Raw genomic sequence first — 20,064 nt, 5'->3', positions numbered from 1 at the left:
TGCATTAGTGTTTAGAAAGGGTAAATGGAACATGCTGGGTGGCTGTAAATACTGATAATGATGCACTGATATACTCTACTCCTGTGAATAAGACTGATTGATCATACAAAGATTACTGCTTAATGTCAGTCTGAGTAAAAATATCAGAATACTTGATATAGGATCAAAGAACTAGAAAAGTATTTATAATTATATGTGCATTTTAAGGGCTTATTTGAAAAGACTTATTACAGTGTCATTTTTTTTTTATGAGTTTACTAATTTGACAAATGTCAGAAGTGTGGATGTAGGACATTCCAACATCAGTCACATACTTAAATGGTTAACTCTTGATACGGACTTCAGTGCATGCCTAAGCTGGTACAAATCACTGTGTCACATGTAGGTTTAAAACAGAAGTATAAATGGAAATCACTGTCGATTAACTCTGCCTGTAAGTTTCCTGTAAGTTCTGAGCTATGGGCTATTTAACAGCTTTATCAGTAAATGATATGGAGGGTGGGAATACCTGTTCTGGAAGGAAATATGCCAGAGAGAGATTTGATGTCATGGTGAATGATGAACTAAGGGGATTTATTTTGGCCAAAATGACTGATGAGACTGTTGCATGTATAAGTGGGGAGATCTCAAGAGGGAGCAGAATGGCCATTCTGCATCGCTTGGCATGAGTGTATGCAGATGTCTGCCTCTCAAGGATCCTGAAAAACTGGAGAGGACTCTAAGAAGATCCTAAAGTATCACATAGTATAATAAGGTTTGGCAAAACTGCATTTTATCATGTTGCTCCCCTTTTTGACCATTCATTAGCTATAGTCTATCTGTCCAGAGTACATAAAGAGTGATGAAGTAAGCAAGGGACATGTGAATGAACCAACTAATGAGCAAAGAACAGAGTTTAATAGCAAGCAGCAGGAGATCAGAGGGACATTTTCAAGGTGAAAGGTTAATAACTTAAAGCTGTAAATACTCATGAAGGAGAGAGATTATTTATTGAGCTGAAAGGGGAAGGTTTAAGAGTAATTGAAAAATACTAGGATAGGTAGTAGACAAAAAGTCGTTGTCTTGCCTAGCCTGACTTCCTGACAGTCAGATCTATTAGTCTGTAGATTAGGCTATCTTCTCGGAGAAACAGTGAGAAATATTGAGTTGCTATTTTGGTATTTGATGGGGAAAACACTAGAAAATGCTCTAAAGGAAACTCCTATTTTGTCAGGAAGATGGCTTGGCTGACCTGGAATTGATTTCTCATAATGAGTTCTATAGATATTTTCTGTCATTTTCTTCTCTTCTGTAAAGTAACATCAGGATTCAGGAAAAATTTCAGCCCTACAGATGTCTGAATGCTTTTTTCTATAAGATAGTGAAAGAAATGGAATTATGTTCTGAGTGCTGGAGGCTTCTGATTTTATTGTGTTTGAGTACAGAAAAAGTGCTGTGCTGTTTAAAAGATCTCATATTTTTGCTGTGACAGTTGAATACACTCACTGTTTCTTCCTGATCATTCTATGTTCCTTAATGGCAGACTTAGTTTAAAATCCTGGATCTCCTTTTTCTCCGTATTTTATTTCTTTTCACTTAAATCATTGCCTTTTGCTGATCAAGACACAGAAATCACGTAGTTGATAAACAATAGTCTTTATTATCTGTTTAATGATTAAATTCATGTCGTACAAGAATTACATACAAACATGTATGAGAGGATGTGATATGGGGTTAATGGAAGCATCTCTGGAGTTCCCAGTTTCAAAAGAAAGTGGAGAAGAGTTTCTTTTTAGTGACTGTGTACACTAGATTTTTCAGTTCAATCAGGGAAGTTCAATGAGTGAGACAGAATAACTGAGATATGAAATAAGAGTGTAGTCTGGACTGCCGTGGTACCAAATCACTATCCAGATCTCATGCATGGATTTATCACACTGTGTGTCCTCTTCTGCTCAGCCATAGTCAGAAATTCTTTGGAAATAAATGGAAATAAATGAATGGGGTCATATTCCTGCAGATGCATGTGAGCAAATTCCTTGCCTATCACCAAGTCTAGGGTCTTCTGTCCAAGTATATTTTGTCTGTCAGTGACCTCAGCTGTAATGACTGCCCTTCCTTTCTCTCACAGGCCCAGCTGAGTAAGTGGCATTTTCCCAGAGTAAATGAATAGGATTGATACCAGGCATTTGAATGAACCTTCTTGGCTTTTTGGCAAAATTAAATAGGATGTTGCTGACATGGTGGATAATGTAATTAGTAGATCAAGTTTCATGCAGTGCTCTTTATGACAAAGCAGTAAAGTTTTAATATACCTTAATACCAGACCAGCAAACTTTGTAGACACGTATCTCAAGAGTACAAAAATACTTTCGTACCTTGTTTGTCTCAGTCATCACTAATGGCCATGGTTTATTATTGTTTTTTCCACACTAAAGCAATAAATTCACATTTCAAGTAGCTTAGGTCATGATAGTCTGCCACTGGAACTTGTGTTCATTAATAAGAAAGAGGAGGAAAATCCCAAAGGTGTTTATGTAATTGGGGGAGGGAGGACAGTGCAAGTCAAATAGTTTTATTAAGTTTTAGATTTATCAGGAGGAATGTCTCTAGCAGAACTCCTGCCATGACTGCACTAAGTTTTGTGCGTCCCATGATATTCAGGCTATTTCCAAAATACATGAGCAGCTTGGAGTGTGTGAGGAGATGAGTGGGTGGAACAGACTTTACAGAATGCCCTGAGGGAAGTAAGTACTGAAGCAACAGCAGTGCTTAACAAAGATCAGGAGATACAGAACTGAGCAACGTCTCATCAAACACGGAGCATAAGTTGGGAGGAGCAGACTCAAGTTGTCAAAAGGTCTTGTTCCCCTTCCACAGCAGAATTTCTGTCAATATGGTGAAATAGTTTTGTTTGCAATATGCAATTGATTTTTTAGCATGGATTTTTCATAAGGCAAGCCTTTCATATAAGGCTGGTCAAACTTTGGCCAGCTAAGTGCCACATAAGAACTCACATTCTTCTTGAGGATTTCATACCATTATCTTATCGTACCATATACCTTACTTAACAGATGACTGTCAGTGTCTTATATACAGTGCAGAATCAGCTCTTTCAACATTAATTTCCCTACATATTTGAACACAGAGGCAGGAAAAAATGTGGTGTTTGGCAATTGGTCTGTGGATACCACAGGTCTGTCATCAGTACAGCACGTGTCTGCTGCTGCATGACGCGGTTCCGTTCTAAACTTATCCTATCCTTGGAACCCCCTGAGGACTGACGGCTGTCTTCAGCACTATAATAAAAGATGGAAGGATACATCGTTGTCGTGCTATGAATCCTTTCACAGCATTTTCCTCACTGTGTGATGCACATTGTTGTGTATAATAAAATGGAAATTGTTTTAGCAGTTCAAATCAGACTACATACTGCTGAAAAACTAAAAGCAATGGTAAGTTTGAAAAAGTTCAACATATGTTCAAGTTTGAAGCTTTTTTATTTTGTTTTCTTTTTTCTAGATCGTTCCATATGTTTTCATAATATTACTGTTCAGATGACTTCTGCTGAGAATATCATAGTTGTTTGTTACCAATGGCACGTATATATGTCTTTGAACTGCAATTCATGTGAATAGGATTCCTATCTCCTCTGACATGATTTCACATTTTTATATTGCTGAATTCATAGCCATCATGGCTGAGGTTTGGAAGCAATTTATTTTGTTTCTTGGTCTTTGAACACCTTTAGAAAACAAGGCTATTTGTTTTAGTCAACTTATTTATGATTTCTAGAAAAGAAACAGCCAGGGACAATCTCAAATAAAGATCACTGTGTGCTTAGTTTGGGACTTGTGTATTTTCACATGCACAGGTTAAATAAATAAAAAAGCCATTGCTGGTATGAGTTCAGAAGGTACTGAATATTCCCTTGTCAGAAGTACTGCAATGGATAATAATTTTGGTAAATTTGTTTTACTTTGAAGAATTGATCCAAAAGAACAGCTCCATTTAAAACCAGCTAATCTTAACATGCTGGATTTACTCTTCATGTTGGTGAAGCACAAAATAATTTCTATGGCCGTTTATGTATTCTGAGATTTTAGTCTTTTTTTTTTTCCAGCACAACCAAACTTTACATCAGGACTCTTAACATTTGATCTGAATAAAAAAGCATAAATGTGTATGTATTGGTACTATAATTATTATCAAATGTCACAGGTACCAGTGAAGGTTTTTATAGATATATGGCAAAGGGATGCCTGAAATAGAGCAGTGCAGGAAGGTTAATAGGAAGAGTATTGGAAAGAGTACATATTACTAGGTGTCAGATACAGGAAAGTTTCCGGATTCCTTTGAAAATCCCAGACTTCATGCCTGGTAGTAAGAACAAAATCTATTCCCTGGATGTTTGCAGTGGTGCAAAGGTTTCATTAGTGTTCGTTTCAGATGGGGTGTTCTTGTGCGGTGAAGATGAGAGCACTTAAGCAGGTTCTCCCAAAAGATTGCTGTTAAACCCATGTCATGTATTGTACAGATAGTATATGTTTTACAGCTGAACTCTTCTTCTAATCATAGAATGTTTTGGGTCAGAATAGGTCTTTAAAGATCACTTAATCCACCCTCCTTGCCATGGGCAGGGACATCTTTCACTAGACCAGATTGCTCAAAGCCCTGTCAAACCTCAATGCTTCAGAGATGTAGTTATTCGCAGGCAGATAGATGTACTGTTCTGCAACATGGGCACTACTAGAACATACAGTGTCTCTTTAAAGGTTGTGTACTGGTAAAAGTGGGAGAAGATAAAGAATAATAAAGAACAAATTATTAAGTAAAATATCTTGTTGTAGTTCTGTTTCTGGGAAGTGGTAGGGCTATTCTGGAACATCATCAGGAGAGTACTGCACCAGTACACTGTAACGAGGGTAAGTGTAATATAACAGGGCTTTGTTAAATGTATGTTCATGCTTAACAATATGGGAGCATATAGTTTTGTATAGAAACATCAAACTCTTCCCCTGTTCTTTTTGTTTTGTTATAGTTGTTGTGTCCTGTTCTGGATCACATGAAGAAAACTCTTCCTCACCAAATCCACCTCAGAAGCTCTCCCTGATAAAAAATAGGATGGTTTCATTGCATCAGCCTTCAAAACCAGGTACCACAAGTTTTGTTTACATCCTCCTTATTTCTGCTTCAGAATCCAGGTGCAAGATAGATGCTGGCAGTCACAAGGACCCTTTCCCAGAAAGCTGTGCCACTAGATTTCTGACTGGAAATGGAGCAATGACTCAGAAAGGCCAGCGTAACCTTAAGGGAATCCCTTGCTTCCCTCTTAAGAAAAAAAAACCAAAACAAAATATACCAAAAAAAGAACACAGCAGGGAAAAAAAATAAGGAAAAAATTAAAAAAAAAAAAAAAAAGGAAAGGAAAAAAATAATCTCCATCATCACAGTGAAATCCACCAGATTTAGGGTTGGGAGTTCTTGAAGTGTTCAAGTCCAGGTTGGATGGAGTCTTGGGTGATGTGGTTTAGTGCGAGGTGTCCCTGCCTTTGGCAGGGGGGTTGGAACTAAATGATCTTAAGGTCCTTTTCAACCCTAACTTTTCTATGATTCTGTGATTCTAAAAGCTAATGAGCGGAGCTACTTTCCAGCAACTATAGAACAAACTACCTTTTTTGATACTGAATGAAGGTTTTTTCAACAGGAATTTTCTTTTTCTAGGCATTGTAAAAGCTCAGCTGAAAAAAAAGTGCTTGTGAGATAAGTAGGATGAGTTTGATCTTACTGTGGTACCAGGATAGGTATAGCAAACAATAATTTATAAATGCCTGAAAGAATGAGCCAGTTGTTATCATTGGTGTGGAAACTTGGAAAGTGAAGTGGTACCTTTTCATTTAGTGAAATAATCACAGAATGGTTGAGGTTGGAATGGACCTCTTGAGATCTTCTAGTCCAAACCCACTGCTCGAGCAGTCAACTAGAGCAGGTTGCCCATGATCGTGTCCAGATGGCTGTTGAATATCTGCACAGATGGAGACTGTGCACCTTCTCTTGGCAACCTGTTCCGGTGTTTGACCACTCTTACAGTAAAAAAGTATTTTCTTGTGGTCAAGTCAAATTTCCTGGGTGTTTTTAATTTGTGCCCATTGCCTCTTGTCCTGTCAGTGCTCTGGCTTCCTCTTCATTCCCTCTCATCAGGTGTTGGTACACATTGATAAAATCCCCCTGAGCCTTCTTTGCTACAGGCTGAACAGTCCCAGCTCTGTCAGTCTCTCCTCTTATAAAAGATGTGTCAGTCCTTCAGTCATCTTTGTGGACCTGTGCTGGACTTGTCTGTATCTTTCATATGTGGGGAGCCCAGAGCTGGACACAGTACTCCAGATGTGGTCTCGCCGGTGCTCAGTAGAGAGGAAGTATCACCTCTCTTGATCTGCTGGCATTGTTCTCCCTAATGCAGCTCAGAAGGCTGTTGGCCACCTTTGTCACAAGTGTGTGTTGCTGGCTCATGGTCAGCTTGTCATCCGCCAGGGCCCCAGAGTCCTTCTCTTCAGAGCTGTTTTCCTGCCAGTCAGCCCCCCGTGTGTACTGGTGCCAGGGGATATTCCTCCTGAGGCTCAGGACTTGGCATCTCCTTCTGATAAACTTCAGGAGGTTGCTATCAGCCCAGTCTCCAGCCTCTCCAGGTTCCTCTGAATGGCAGCACAGCCATCTGGTGTGCCAGCTGCTCCTCCCTGTTTTGTTACCTCTGTGGACTTGCTGAGGATGCACTCTTCCCCCTTGTCCAGGTCATTAATGAAGATGAGAAATAGTAAAGATAGGCCTGTGCATGGTAGAAAAGTCACATATGTTCTTCACAGGAGGTGGCAAGGTGACCTAGTCTTGCCAAAGAAGAGTCCCTTATAGTAACATCTTGCAGATGGTATCTCATTCTTTAAAGTGTGATTCTCTTTTCTGAAATACCCTGGACTGTCCTGAGCTTTCTTCAGTCTAAGCTTCTTCAGAGCACTTCATTACCATCTTAAAATATGTCCTTGCTGACTGTAGAAATAGAGATATATTTCTCTCCATATTTTACTTTATTCCTTTTCATTTCTGTCACATTTTGCCTTTGTGTGGACCTGTGCTTGAAGTTCTCCAAGTTCATAGGTGCTAAGCAAAGCTGGATATGAAGCAGTTGTAACATGGCACACAGTATACTGTGTCAGAGGTTGTAACTTTTGGTATTCTCTTTCACTGTGACCACATGAGTGCACCCAGTTCTTTTGTCCTGGGATTTATGTTAAACAACAGCTTCTTGTTGATCGATCTTTCCATTGAGACACAATACGTGATCTGTCACCAGAAAGCTCAGAGTCCTTTTTTTATCAGATGTTATCAACTTCCCTGTCTGTTTCAGACTCTTCTTCCAGGCATCCTGAGCCTGTCAGGCGTCAGGTTGTGGCAGATAAGCTTTATGCAGCCCAGAGAGTATGGGAACTATGTGCTTTTGACGGAGAACATTGTGTTCGCTTATCTGAGCTGCAAACTGCTCATTATGTGAGGCACGTTCAAAGAGTACAGTCCTTGCTGCTGCAAGTGGGGCATGGGTAAGATTTGTTGAAATTATATTGCCGTAAGTATTAGTTTCAAGTAACTATCTAAAAAAGAAAAGGAATTTTTTCTTTCCTGAGCTCTCACTTTGCTCTCTTGCACTGTCATGCTGTTCTAAGAGAAATTGCTTTCTGGGGTTTATGACCAGCTAGATTTTTACCTGATAAAAATATTACTACTGCTGGTGATAAGTCTGTGAGTACTGACTTAACCTGTCAGACTTTAATACATTTGAAACAGCATAGCAGGTCTGTATCAGGACTCTGCTTTGTCTCACACAGGCATGGCGTTTCTGAGCTACTGAGATTCCTAAAGCTGTTTTACTGGATCATCAAACCACAGCTTGAAGCTGTGTGCAGGCATCTTTCCCTAGATCCAGCAGTCAGGAGAGTGGCCAGTGTCCTCCTTCCTGTGCCCTGCTGGAAGCTGGCATTGCATGCACACATTGGAAACAGTTTGCCAGTTCATCTGCTTGTGGCTTCCGTTTAAAAATGATGGGCTGAACGCTGCAGCAGACCTTTGCTAAGCTTTATGGATTTGTTGAGGTGGGCTGAGAAGTTATTCAGGTGGCAGGGTGAGAGGCAGCAACCTCCAGCAGCAAGCAGGCCAGAAAGGGCCGGGGAGCTTGTAGAGGAACTGGAGGAGGATATGTGTTGGGGTGGTTGTTCACAGCCTGCCCCAAGCCACAGTGATGTGCAGCTCTGTAACATCTGTGCTTCTCTTACCCTTGCACACTGGATGGTGTTTTATCAAAATGTAGTTACAATTAACTTTAAAATTTAAGAAAACTGGTCTATTTTGGCTGTTACACTCAAAAGAGCCTTCCATTTCATCTTTTTTGGGAAGTTTATCGTATAGCCGATCTTCTGGAGGCTCTTGTCTGCCCCAGGTGTGTTGCACCTAGATGCACAGGTTACACCTGCGCAACCACCAATCCTTGTTATACACCTGACCTTCATTCTGCTTTTGATACCTGTCTTTTCTCCTCCCCAGGAACGGGGCTATGAAAGGGATAATATTGTGTCATTCATGTTTGGAAGGTCTGAATACCCTCTGAAATCAGGATCCCAAATACAAATGTTTAGTCTCTTATTTCGGGTTCAAACGGGTTCAAACTTAAACAGGGGAAGTTCAGGTTAGATATAAGGAAGAAGTTCTTTACTGTGAGGCTGGTGAGGCACTGGAACAGGTTGCCCAAAGAAGTGCTGCTTGCTCCATCCCTGGCAGTGTTCAAGGCCAGGTTGGATGGAGTCTTGGGTGACATGGTTTAGTGTGTGGTGTCCCTGCCCATGGCAGGGGGGTTGGAACTAGATGATCTTAAGGTCCATTCCAACCCTAACTATTCTATGATTTCTCATATAGCCTGGGGGTCCTCCAGTTATTACTGTAATATTATTATTACTACTGAAAATAAATATCATGCAAGTTAATATCAGCTTACCTTATCTATTCAGTCCCACTCTGTGTGGGAGAGCTTTGTGCAGCTAACATCCCTTCAGGGAGTTTATATTATGTTGATGAGAGAACAGTGAATTACTTCTTGTCTGGTTTATAATATGCTGATTATGAAAAATTCTGGCCAGGATGATGCAGTGTTCTCAGTGCTACGAAGAGACTCTGGCTTTTGTTAAGAGGGTGTTCCTGTCCATCCTGCTGGAGGAAAAGAGAGCTGCTTAAAATAAATAAATAAATACATACATAATATGTAAAGCTTGCATTGCTCAACTATTCTGCTTGAGACTCTGTAAAGCTCTTTCTGTTGCTGTGAGAGGGTTGAACTTAGACTTTCATTTGTTCCTCTCTGCCACAATGCTAAATCCATAAAGTTTTGATATCCTTGCTGCACTCGGTATTATTCTCATTCAGGATTTTATGTACATGTGGCCTAGACCTTCCACTGATATAAATTCACTGTTGATACCAGTGGGAGGAAGCTGATTTACACCTGCCAAGAATTTGCAGGGTTTTTTTTATTCTGGCATGATCTTCACCCGCCCTGGGAGAGACTCTGTTGTAATTGCACAAGACAAACTTTCTTTTTTCCCTTCAACTCTTCCATTTCTGGGGAGAGATAGCGCCCATACACTGTACGTCTGCTCAGTCATATACCTGCATCATCCCTGCCCCTTGAAATGGGGAAGGCTTCAATGAAGCCTTTGGTTTCTCGTAACAGCAATCTCTTGCAACATCGGCTCAAGCTGTTCATGGGTGACATCTACGGACAGTTTTGGAAAACCAGACTGGGTGTTATCTTCAGTTGGTGTCCTGGTGTCCCAGGAGATGCAGCAGCAGCTTCTGGAAAACAGTTCCTCCCATGGAGATGTTCAAGGTAGGCACAGTTACAATTCCCCTCAAATGGACATCTCCTTTCTCCTAGCACTGGTAGCAGCTGTGGGTGGCAGCAGTAGGAGCCAGCAAGCTGAGGCCTCAGGCACATGTCACTGACAATACTGACATATACTGGCTTCGGTGCACAGCTCGTAAGGGTGCTGTCAGTGCCCAAGAGTCACTAAGAGCCATATAATGTGTGTATACTGCCTGAGTTGTGTATGTATGGGCCCTGTAAACAGCCAAGCCCCTTTATATACTCATGTTGTACCTCCCTGTTTTAGGATAAGCTACTTTGGCTTACAGAGACTGGATTTTTCTCAGGAAGCTCAATCTTTTACAAGCCAGGGTTGGCTCCACATGTCTGCTGTCTGACTTGCAAAGTCTTTGGGTTTTGTTTTGTTGGACATGTCTTCACTCTGCTTTGTTTGGTTTCTTCTCATTCCTTCTACCACTTCTTTACGTATTTCCCTCATTTTTACTTCATTCTCCTTTTTCTACTTTCTGTTATTTTTTGGGTTTTGTACGTAGTCCTTGCCTTTCTTCTCATGATTCCTTTCTTCAAACTCCATACCCATTTTCCTTGTATTATCTCTCTTCCATCCACAGTGTGTCTCTTCTTTTTTTTATCTCCTCACAGGGGACATATTCCTCCTGAACACCAATAGGCTCCCAGATAGATGTGAGTTCAGCCTGCATAGTCCCATCCTGCCTGGGAGCTTGGACTCTTGCTTGCTGGAACTGGCCATATGTTCACAGGATGCTGTTCCTCTCCTCCAGAGGTTCACAGTTGAAATCAGATATGTGGAGACAAACAGAAATATAATAATTGCTCTGAGAGTTGGCCATGAGGAGGATGCCGGGTAAGACAATCCATTTGCAGCTGTTTAGACTTTGAATTGCAGGGTAGAGTGGGGTCCCTCCCTGTGTTTATCAGTGTCTTCTCCCTTCCTGAGATCATTGCTGCAGAAAATGAAGGTATATCTGATGGGACCGAAGCGTGCGGCTTCCTGACAGGATGTCTGTTACAGGCCCAGATTGTGTGTGTCCGCTTTGCAAAGAACACACTTGTTTAGGACTCACTCTTCTTCCCTCACGTTTGGAAGAGTCAGGAGTGGCTGACTCTCTCACTAATGCTAGGACCATAGCTGTAAAATGCACTCAATCTGAAGACTGCCTTGGCAATATTGAAAAATATTCCAGGGGTCACATTTGTTATGAGGGTCACATTTCTTAGTCTGAGGTAGGATTAACTTTACCTCTTTTGTAATTTCCTCCTTGCATCTGCTAAGTTCAGGAGCATTCTCTTTTGTTTCATTTGTAGAGTTCAGGGAGGGGAAAAACAAGAGGCTAGAGGTGAGAAGAGGTGAAGGCAAAAAAAGAAAGTGCAGCAACCCTGGATCTTGTCCTGTATTCTACTCTCTTTGATCTTCCCAGTGTTTTACTTTTTCATTCCTGTGTGTAGCAGACTGTAGTAAGAAGGAGAAATAGGCAAAGGGAATGAATCACAACAGGAAAAAAGGAGAAAAGTCCACGTGTCATCTGATTTTGCCATTTTCCATGTGTTTGTTTTTCCTTTGCTTCAGTCTGCCGTGTAAGAACCTGGGTCAGACACACAACAGAGCTTTTTATTTCCGTCACCTGACTGACTCCCATGGAGAACTTAAGCAATGGATCCCAGTTCTTGTTTTCTTTGAATTCTTTGGCACTCCCCAGGCTGCCATGGAAATCTGTAGCCAAGACTTCTGGTCAGCCAAAGATAGCAGAGTTTGACTAAAACATAGTATTTATTTTCTTTCAGATCCCTCTCCTGCTTTTGGTTATTGCTCACTTCCTTCCTGGCTACTCCTTCCCCTTCTTCTGGGATCAGTTTCTAATGTTCTTTTTTACCTATAACTGCCCTTGCTGCTTTGAATATCTGACAAGCCTCTTCAACTGCAGTCACAGTTCCATTCTCCTGTATAAGCTCATAAAATATCCTTTGGATATACTTTGCTGGCCAGACCAGCCTTTGATCACAACCACTGCAGCATCTCTGGAATGAATCATAGATGTTGTTTAATAGTTTCTTTGAGCATTGCAAAACAATTTTACATGAAATCAAGATTATCATCTTTCTAAGAGTGGTGGCATTTAGATTTATTAGAATGGAATTGGCTTTACTGGAAGCTGTCATAGATATTTGTATTATGTTTTCTTATTGAGTGAAATGAAGCACTAGTAAACTCAGAGGGTTTAGTATTAAGGTTTTAAAGATGGAAGGCAACTGAGTACTGTTTTAAATAGATAGAAAGTATAGAAAACAGACAAAACAGAGTTAGGAACCATGTTAGGTCAAATACCCTTCCTTTTCCCCCTCATTACAGAGAAACTCTTTAAAATCTCTGCACAATTCCAGAAAAACCTGAGTGTACAGGCTGGACAAACTTTGTTTCTAACACAGCTTCTTACTAGGCAGGTAATCTGAAATGAACATTCTTTCCATGATTAGGATTTTAACAGCATTGATTGTTAAGAAGAGATATCATCCTGAAGTGTTCCTGCTTTCTAGGGGCTTTCCATAGGGAGTGGGAATTCTACAAGCTTTTCTGTGATAACCAAACACTGCTGCACAGTTTAGAGCAGAACAAGGAGGACAATGAGCGAATGACCTTGAGGTAGATGCCTGTGTGTAGTACATAGTTTAACCAGTGACAATTACTACCGAGGAATTGTCTTGAGATCAGAGTAGAAACTTAGATATAGAAAAAAGGCTAAGTGACACTTGTTCAGATAATCAGGCACTCCAGAAAATCCTGCTTCGGTCTCTTTTGTTCACCCCTCAATTCCAGGATCAAGCTACACTTCATAAATTCCAGCTGCATCAGACCGTTTCAGTGAACTCTTTCTGGACCTAGAAATATTCTTCTGATGGTGTTTCCTCGTCCAGGATCCATCAGAAAACACCGTTCCCCAAAGCGTATATGTATGTCATGCATGAGAGAAAGTTACTGTCCACCTCACTAACTACTAGGATTTACCATAAATTGAAGTAGTGGTATTGAAGCTGCCACTCATTTTTTCACACAAATACCTTAGTGAAAGAGAAAAGACACAGGTGGACCTTCAGAGACCATGTCCTCTGAACAACTAGAGCACAGTCACAGTATTTATTGTTGTATACCACACCTATAGGTTGTGGGTATTCTGAGTTACCAGCATTAACTTAGTAGAGAGGGAGAACCACTGAGGGAGTGAGGTGTTTGAAATTCTATATATTTACAAAAACATATAAAATTATATTTCTCATTATCTCAGTAGAGCTCAAACATCAAAGGCCTGTAGTTTTCCTTGCAAGTTCAACCCTTCATCTGGCAGTTGGCTCAGCAAGCTGGCTTCACTTTCTCAGGGTTACAGTTATAGTGCTTGTACAGGTCACATCTAATGTCTTTTTCACTATTTTGCTTAGCCCACCTTTTCCATCTTTACCATGCAGATCCAGAAACAGTCACAGCTGCAAATTCTTCTCAGTCCAGTGTGGTTTTGTTTCGAATGGTTTCACACGCTTGTGTTTGATTTTGATCGCAATTATTTCAGTGTTGTCAGCTGAAACTGTTTCAGTAACTCTGTTTCTTTCAACTCTGAAGTACTCACACTTTAATGAATATAAAAAAGCATCACTTGGGGCAGAGATAATCCTTTCTCTTTTCATGGTCAGTAAGCCAAGCTGATTTTGTTCTGTTTCCTTTCTGAAATATGAGGCACTGGCCATGATAGTCTTGGCAGGTTAAAAAGCAAAAAGTTCACAGCCGTGTGCACACATGGGTTTTCAGTTAGCCAGCCTCACAAAATAATATTGCTTGGTTTTTTGTGTCTTCCCCCTTTTGGGGGGGAGACAGTGGTGCTAGAATGCCCTGTCAGCTTCTGAGACACTTGTAGAAACTTACCATCTTTGACACTTCTGTTCTACTAATGTGGTTGTTTTCATCTCCACAAAAGTTATTTAACTTCTGCTATCGTACAGGGAAACATTGAGATAAATTAATCTGAATGTCTAGAAACATGTATGGTCTTTTGGGTTTTGTAAATTAGGTGTCCAGCTACATAAGCTTTTGAAAGGGAGTAGCGTGGTAAGTGTCCTTAGAAAATGCCTAATACATACTGACAACAGTGAGCACAACCATTTTGATTAAAAACCTGAATGTTCATGAAGACTTGCAGGCAACAGCTTCCTGCATGTAGAAAAGTAATGTAAAGTTTCAAATTTGTGCATTCACTGGTTGATCCTAGAAGCAGTTAGCATACATACCTTTGTGCAATAACCCATGCAGTGAGTCCCCCTAATCCAGAAAAGGTTTCAGCTTTCCTGTTCAGCTTTATTGAATTTTTCACTCTTAATGAAGAAATTCTGTTGTTAATATTAAAAGTCTTTCTTAAAATTAATCATCAGTTACAGTTGGATATGGAAAGGCATGGCATAAAACAGATTGGTAAGGAGGGGGAGGAAAACTTTGGCTTAGCAGAGGAGATTGAGAGAATAATGAAAAGCAGAAGTTGAAAATACAAATCAAAAGTTGATATTATAGCTTTGCAGGGTGAATCTTCAATTCTTTTGACTTAAGCATCAGGTTGCTTGTAACTCCAAACTTTCTTTCCATGCAAATATCTCAATTATGTCAGACTGATAGCCCTTCCATACACACAGATCAATTTTAACATCTCTATTTAGAAGAATAGTAATATTACCTCGTTACTTGAGATCTGGTTTGACATAAAATCGATAGTAAAGGTATTGCCGAACTTGGCTGCTGCAATGATCCATCTTCACTAGATCGACAATGGGCTTCATTCCCGATTCCATTAAGGAAATTAAATTGGCTTTGTCTAGCCCACATTTGGATAGTGGGAACAAGCAAAGAAGGTGTAACTATTTACAGTATTAGAAATCTTGCTGCAGTTGGCTCTTGGGGATGAGGCTTTCTGTGGTGGGGAATACCTTGATGATGTTAAGACTCCATACACTGAAGTAATCTGGGTGATGTAAAGCTACTTGTTTTTGCAGTCTCTGAATGCTTGCCAGCTTTTGCTGTGGTGGTATAAATGCAGTCAAGGTTCAGCACTAGAGATACTTTAGTGCAGAAATAAATGTTTCGTGAGACCTTAGGGCTCTGACTCAGAAGAGCTGGCAGTTCACAGACGTAGTGGTTTAAGACAGTTGCCTTGTTCTTCTATCAGATGCCACAGTTCTTCCAGCAGAGGTGGCAGAACAGACAGTGTGTCTTTCTGAATTGTGACGTTTCAGAGGTTGGTTTATTGACTTAGATCACCAGTGGTTTTCATTTATTTTGATACCCCAGGCTATTAATGGCAAGTTCTAACGTGTCTGGCTCATAAACCATGTAAGATTATGGCGCAGCAGCTGAACTAGTCATTGTTTTCAGCATGGGGCAGTAATCTCTGTAGTTGCTGCTACTAAATGTAATATTAGTTGTGAATCAGAGGCTGTGTGCTACAGGTTCCTGCACTCAGGAGTGTGATAACGCTAGTGATACTGTGATGTCTCAGCTGCAGGGGTGGGTTGGAACATGGAGACACTAGAACTATATCTTAGTGCTCAGAAGGTCTAGTATGCTCAATAGGTAAATTCAAAAGATTTAAAGGCTGCCCTTCCGTGGCTCATTGAACCAATTTGATTAAGACCTATTGATTTTTGTGGCCAACAGGATGCAATGGGGTGACGAACAAAGCTGTGTCATGTAGCATAAGTGATTCAGTTCTGTGTCAGTGCTAAATGGTCTTGGACATGGTGCCACAGTGTGTCGGGGGGGGGCTATATTTATAACTGTAGTTATAAGATACATTTATAAGTGCTGGACATTCCTGAAACTGAAAATAAAGCAGTTGTTCTCCTTTGTTGGGTAGTAGAGATGGTGCAGTTGCTGTTCAGGGTTGGACATCTCTGAAGCTGAATTAAATTATATTGAACTACTGAATATGATATGATGGGATAGGAAAGAGAAGAAAGAGGGTCATCCAGGGTCATCTTGATAAGAGGAGCCCAACTTCAGATGAGTTTAGGGTATCTGTGGGTACTTATGTGTGCATACAATGGTGAGAGTGAAAGATGGGGGGATGCCATAGAGGGGAGAGTAAAAAACTCTCACCAGAAAAAGGTATATAGTTGGTTTATGGAGGGAAGAATGGGTTAGGTAACTAATCAGTGGCAAGCAAAAGCAGACAGAATGGTAAAAATTTAAAGTTACTTTGGATTTTTCACAAGTTCCAGATTAGGTGGTCTGTGATTTTTACACTGTGTCCAGTAGACATGTGTTTTTTGTCCAGGCGTTGCCTTCTGATGTGTTTCTGGTGCAGGATAGGGGCTAGATGATCACATCATGGCAGCTGAAGGCATTTCCCAAACAAAAACATAATACTAAGAGCAGAGCCTGAGCAACGCATCTTAACGCTGTAGCCTGGCCTCCTTACTATACCACTGGCACTGACTTAGAGTCACTCATCCAGGGTGCCCTCAGCAGCTTCAGCAGCATGCAGGGTATGGGTGAATTTGTTTCTGTCTGGTACTCTTTCCAGAAGAGACTTAAGAGCAAGGTTTGCTTTGTCATTATCCTGCTACAATCCCTTTGTAAAATAACAACATACGCTTTTAACTGTATTTTATTTTCTTGTTACTGTGAGGTGAGACAGTTTTTAAAAATAAAAACAAAATAGGTTTTTTTAAAATCCTGCTGTATTTTTTTGATGACACTTGGGTACCCTCCTGCCATGTGATTTCAGTGAGGTACTCTGGAAATTCCCATCTGATATCTTTATGATGCCTAACAATCATCTTTAAAATTAGAGTGCCTGGAACCATCTGTCTTTCTCTGCACTGCCACAAGTGCTGCACAATTGAGAAACCTTTGCTATCTAGGGCCTATGGGATTTGTTCTGTAATGAAACGTAAATCACTAGACAATCTGCATTTTCTGGAATACCACTTCTCTTCTTCCCCTTGCTTTGTGGGTGCACTCCAGCTTGTTAAACTGAGAAATTAGATTGAGAAAGCACAGAAAGACATTCTCACACTTGACACAACCAAGAAACATTCAGGGCCAGACATTTACCTTCAGAAGATACAATGTCAGTTTTAGTTTGAGGAGATCCAGAGACTTGTGCAGCTGCTTGATTGATCTGTACTTGCAACAGCAAACAGAACACAGCCATACATGTGGATGGCACATGCGGGGTGGGGGGTTATCCAAAATTGGTGATCATTTAATCCCCATTTTAATTTAATAATTTGGAATAGTTGTACCTTTTCATCATTAATAGTAGGATCTGCAGCAAAGATAACTGAAAAAGCTTGTTAGGCTGAACTTCACTTGGTTTATATTAACATCCTTTTGTTATGTTGAAGTATACATTCATCAATCTATTCCCCACGTGGATACTATTACTGCTATCTGGTAAACTGCAGAATATTTATGCTAGAGACTCCATGGGTTCCAGTGTGCTGTGTGTATGTCTGATAGCTCTTTGTGGTCTTCTAGGATGAAATGGAAATACCTGATGGCCGAGATTGGCCGTATAGAAAGGCCTTTTAAAATCACCTTACTGTATTCAAACTGTGGAGCACAAGAGGTTGGAGTACTGGCAGTGGGCTCCTTGCAACTCAGGAACTGCTTTCATGGTATGTTGCAATGCAGTCAGGTTTGGAATAACCAAATGCAGTCAGAAAAGAGAGCAACATCCTCACCAAAACTGATGAATGGGATCAAGGACTTGGTCAGATGTGTTTTAAATGAAAGCTGAGTCTGCTCTGGGATTTCTGGCAGTGCTTACCTGTCAAGGGTCACATTTGCATGTTTTATGTATGTGCATGCATGTATACTTGCTCCAAAGGCAGGGTTGAAGCTTAGAATTACAGAACCGATTTAAGTGATTTTCTCTGCTTTTTGGCTCTGCTTTGCTTCATATTTGTATGAGAAAACAACAGGGTTTATGCTTCATCCAGCAACAGGGAGGGAAAAATGTCTTTGCCTAGATTGTTTTACATTTAATATTTCTTTATTAAATAATCAAGAACAAAAGACTACTCTATGTCACCAAAGCCTTTTCCATACTGGAGCTCTATCTTCCAAATCTATATAGAAAAGAAGCATTCATCTGCACTGCATGGAATCTGTTTGCTACTGCCAGGCTGAGAACTTCCATCTAAAATGAAAATAATTGGAATGTAAATGTTTTCTCTAAAGCACTGAGCACTCAGCTCAGAAATCCTCAGTTTTGCCTGGCACTTACAGTCCTGTTGTGAATGTCGTGCAAATGATCCTCAGTAGCTGTGCAGAACCTTGCTAATGTCATTTAGGCTTCTTGGAAGTACAAGAGTCTGTCGGCACAGGCAGCCCTGCAGGTTGGAGACATAATCATCTTCACTTCCTGGTTTTCATGTCTTAATGTAATGCTATTGCCTGGTTTGCAGACACTGTAGCTTGGAATGTAATGTAAAAAGCTTCAAATGAAAAAAAGTATATTGGTTTCACAGAGCTGTTTCATAATATATCATGAGGCTGGTTTTGATCATATTAGAGATTTAATTTTATTGCAGTCATTAATCTTTTTATTTATATTTTTAATTTAATGGGTTTTGACAGTCATGGAGTCTTGAGGGGATATGTATGGTCTGAAGCACTATGCTAAACACTCAGTCCCTAAATAAGCTGATGCGCGTAGGCAGGGCAATAGAAGAAATGCTACTTCAGACTGTGTACCTGTATTGCTGCAGAGGTGTCCTTTTCTCTTTCTTCTGGAATTGGTTCCCTAACTTTCGCATGTTTTCCAGAGCAGTAATAATCTCAGTGGAACTTCTGTGCAGAGCTCTGCAAAAGGGGAGCAGGTCCAGAAGAGAAAAACCTTCAGGTCCATAATAGACCCGTGCACATTCACATCCACAGGACAGGCTGGGTGCATTAAGTCATGCTTTTGGGAAATATCAGACTTAAACATTGTGTTCAGCCTCATTGCTGGGTACTTGTGCAGTCAGTCAAATGCTCCTAATAGCTGACTAGACTGGCTAGGGTGCATGATTAAATCTCTGCATAGTGAGCCCAGCTTGCTGGAGAAGGAGCCATCTTCATGGGCTGGCACAGAAATGTGATAGAAGAACAAGTATTAGTTAAGCCTGAATCTTAATAGGGCATAGCAATGTATCTGTCTTGACTGGAGCTAAGTGGGTATCTCTGCCTCCAGCAGCAGAGTGGCATGCAGCATGCCACAGCTGCCTGGCAGGTGCATAGTGGTGTCTGTAGAATTGAGAAGCACATCATGATAGGGAACTGCAAGATCCTTCATAACAAAAAAACCCTCCAAAACCGAAGCAACCAACACACACACCCCCAAAGAAGAGAAAAGTGATTATCTAAAGGTAGCACAAACACAGCAGAAGACAGTGCATGAGAAAGGAGCAATAAATTTGGTCTCCATGAGAGCTGAGGTGACCTACAGGACAGTCATTTTGGATAGAAACTTACATGGTAAAGAGCAGAGTAAATATTGTTTGTCACCCAAAGGGCACTATCTGAGGTCCTACCTGTGAGGGCTGATACATGTGAAGGGTCATACGCTTTCGCCAACGCATCTCTGGGCTTCTCTCTCTTTTTCCCTTTAGATAAAGAAAACCAAGATCTCTCTATATATGACAAAGTCTCCACCATCCCCTGCCTTCCTGGAGGCTGTGTCAGCCACCTACAAATCTGTGAATTCATCAGCGATTGCCCTGCCAAAGAACAGGAAGGAGTGAGGTGTGGTGAGTATGTGGCATGGCACTTTGTGGGAACCTTCCTCCCATTAGAAGAAATTTAGAATGAAATCTCTAGAATCTCGAGATTAATTCAGTATTTTGCCTCCTTAATTAACAGCCTATTTACATTAATTGGATACCAAGATTCTCTTTGAAAATTCACCCTATATAGGATAAAACGGATTTGGGTTGTTTGGTTTGGATTTTTAAATAGTGCAGTAAGGAGCCCAATGACCTGCCTTTCATAGTTGCTGCTACTTCAGAGAAAGGCAAAACCTTATTTACATGTCTGCAGCTGGGTGAGAAATTCCTTCTGAACCCAAGGCCTGAACAGTGGAAGGTGCTGATCATCTTTCTAGTGCCAACCACCAACATGGTCATAAATC

At 40.6% G+C, this 20,064-nt stretch overlaps 1 protein-coding gene across 2 annotated transcripts in view; it reads left to right on the top strand.

Moving 5' to 3' along the window:
- Positions 1–20,064, top strand: part of LTK (leukocyte receptor tyrosine kinase) — a 100,166-nt gene that overhangs the window by 37,069 nt on the left and 43,033 nt on the right. For both annotated transcript variants that reach the window (XM_030481748.1, XM_030481747.1), the window contains exons 2-6: positions 5,021–5,134; positions 9,746–9,901; positions 10,541–10,763; positions 17,430–17,569; positions 19,547–19,684. In XM_030481748.1, the coding sequence (XP_030337608.1) occupies positions 5,021–5,134; positions 9,746–9,901; positions 10,541–10,763; positions 17,430–17,569; positions 19,547–19,684 (771 nt within the window). The remainder of the gene's footprint in view (positions 1–5,020; positions 5,135–9,745; positions 9,902–10,540; positions 10,764–17,429; positions 17,570–19,546; positions 19,685–20,064) is intronic.

This window comes from Strigops habroptila, chromosome 4 (genome assembly GCF_004027225.2).
Source record: "Strigops habroptila isolate Jane chromosome 4, bStrHab1.2.pri, whole genome shotgun sequence".
In the NCBI taxonomy this organism is placed as follows: Eukaryota; Metazoa; Chordata; class Aves; order Psittaciformes; family Psittacidae; genus Strigops; species Strigops habroptila.
This window is presented reverse-complemented; position numbering and strand designations above follow the sequence as displayed.